At 46.1% G+C, this 2,500-nt stretch overlaps 1 protein-coding gene across 1 annotated transcript in view; it reads left to right on the forward strand.

Moving 5' to 3' along the window:
* The window catches only part of LOC143301742 (lysyl oxidase homolog 2B-like), a 25,233-nt gene extending 24,003 nt beyond the window's left edge, over positions 1 to 1,230 (forward strand). Inside the window, exon 8 of the mRNA XM_076616137.1 lies at positions 78 to 1,230. Coding sequence (XP_076472252.1) covers positions 78 to 215 — 138 coding nt within the window. The 3' untranslated portion in view covers positions 216 to 1,230. The remainder of the gene's footprint in view (positions 1 to 77) is intronic.
* The last annotated feature ends 1,270 nt before the right edge of the window (positions 1,231 to 2,500 follow it).

The following is a 2,500-nucleotide window of genomic DNA, read 5'->3' on the forward strand; positions in this document are numbered from 1 at the left end:
CTGCACTGTACTGTACTGCACTGTTCTGTACTGCACTGTGCTGTAACCACACCACTGACTGTTGACTGTTCTCCCAGATGGAGGTGAACCCCCAACTGTTGGTGTCGGAGAAGAACTTTGACAACAACGTGGTGCAGTGCGTCCTCTGGTACTCTGGCTACGAGGCCAAGTTTCGCGACTGTCACCACGCGAGTCTCCTCGACTACCGCAGGTAGCTGCCGACCCTGTAGCCCTGGTGACTGTAGCTGGTAGCCCGTGGTGATGAAGATGGTGCCGGCATGGCTATTAGAGCATGGCGTACATGGTGCATGCAGATGGTGACCTGATCTGTTGTCCCTACAAAATGATGGTGACCTCTTATGTTGCTGAGAGCCCCTGGTAAAGTGAGGAAAGATGACAAACAAATTCTGATACTGCTGATAGTTCTTTATGTTATAGTGGGTGTACTTGGTTATCCATGATATTGCTAATCATCCATGGTAATTGCTGATAATTCATGATAATAGCGGGTGTGCCTGGTAATCCATCATATTGGTGATACTTTACGGTAAAGTGGGTGTCCATGATAACCTATGATACTGCTAACAGCCCATCATAATTGTGTTGGATGTGGCTGGTGATCCCTGGTATTGCTGATGATAGTTGATGATATAGCCGGTTGCTTGTAGAGTAGATGGTCACAATGGCGTGAATGATTGCTCATGATATAACAGTGTTACAGCCAGTTGTCCGTGATGTATGAGTGGTACAGCTAACTGCCCATGATATAGCCCATACCCATGAAAAATTCAGTATCCCACAACACATGTTGCTCATAGAAAGAGTTTGTCGCCCGTTAAAAATATTTGGCACAAACGTAACCTTTTAACATCCCTGGCAGTCCGCTATGGCTGAAAAAAAAAAGAGAAAAAAAAAACAGACACAAAAAACGATCTGTGTTCACACCGCCAGTAGCTTTATATGGTGTCGCCAGTAGCCGTCAGTGAGTGGCTATGATGGAGCTGGTAGCTGTCAGCTGCTTTCTCTTTCACATAACTAGTAGCCCATGATGCTGTTCAGATACTATGACACTCTATGGCGTAGCCGAGAGTCCAGTAAAAAGTCAGTGACATCGCTGGTGTTCCATGACCGCAGGTATCCCACTATATACACGAAATCCCCTGATGTTGGTGATAATCTGTGTTGTAAATTCCATTGTAAGTTCCAAATACATTAATAAAAAAAATATATTGTATCATAATATATTGCTTTGTATTGCATTGTATGGTATTGTATTGCATTCCATTCGGTTCGGTTCTAGTCTGTCTATTCTGTTCTGTTCTGTTCTATTCTGTTCTATAACAGCAGATGCAACAGCTGACAACCCTAGGATACCAGACGACTCACCGTGTCCCTTAGATGGCCTGCGTGCCCAGTGGGGCCGATAGCAACACTGCTGGACTGTAACTAACAGGATTTGATCGGATGGAGCAAGGTGGCAGAATGGTTATGGCACTTATCTGCCTATACAGTGTCCGTGAGAGCCTGGGTTCGATTCTCGCTCTCACCCATTCTCCCAAGTTTGACTAGAAAATCAAACTGAGTGGCCAGTCGTTTGGATCAGACGATAATCGATGTCAACACACACTGGGCGAACTGAAAGGGAACCCACGGCAACAATAGTTGTCCTCTTGCAGCATTATGTTGAAGAAATCCACTCTGGTGGGAACACTATGTATACACATAGATATACACTGAATATACATGCATGCACTCAAGGCCTGATAACCGCGTTGGGTTACGCTGCTGTCAGGCATCTGTCTAGCAGATGTGGTGCAACGTATCAACATGGATTCATCCGAACACAGTGACGCCTCCTTGAGAAACTGAAACTGAAACTGAAACTGACTGGAAGCGAGTAGCTCAAAACAAACCCAGTGAGCTGATGCTAGTTTTGCTGATGATATCCTGTTTACTTGTCTGGGTGTCTGTTATGGTGGGGCGTTTACCGCGGACATCCTGTGTAGAGTTGAGGCCACTTGGTTAAGGTTAAGGTCTCCTCCACATGCCATTCTTTACTGACACGTTTCCTAGCCCGGTGAGCTGTTGCTGCTGTCAGGCAGCTGCTCATGATACGGAGTGGAGAAGCGTATATGTATTTGTCCTAACGCAGTGATGCCTGAAACTGAAACTGTGCTGTGTGGAATGGTTTCAAACACTGACTGCTTTCTAAGGGATATTCCAACTGCTGATTTGTTTCTTTGAAGCCTGTTGACGTGGCACTCCATGAAGTAAACGCTCAGGCGCACACACCCACGGGTCATTACGTAAACACTCACGTGCACACACACACACACACACACACACACACACACACACACACACACACCTGCATGTCATGACGTCAATACTCAGGTACACACACACCTACGGTTCATGACGTAAACACTCACGTACGCACACACCTACATGTCATGACGCCAACACTCACGTACACACACACACACACACACACACACAC

This window comes from Babylonia areolata, chromosome 2, assembly GCF_041734735.1.
Source record: "Babylonia areolata isolate BAREFJ2019XMU chromosome 2, ASM4173473v1, whole genome shotgun sequence".
Taxonomy (NCBI): domain Eukaryota; kingdom Metazoa; phylum Mollusca; class Gastropoda; order Neogastropoda; family Buccinidae; genus Babylonia; species Babylonia areolata.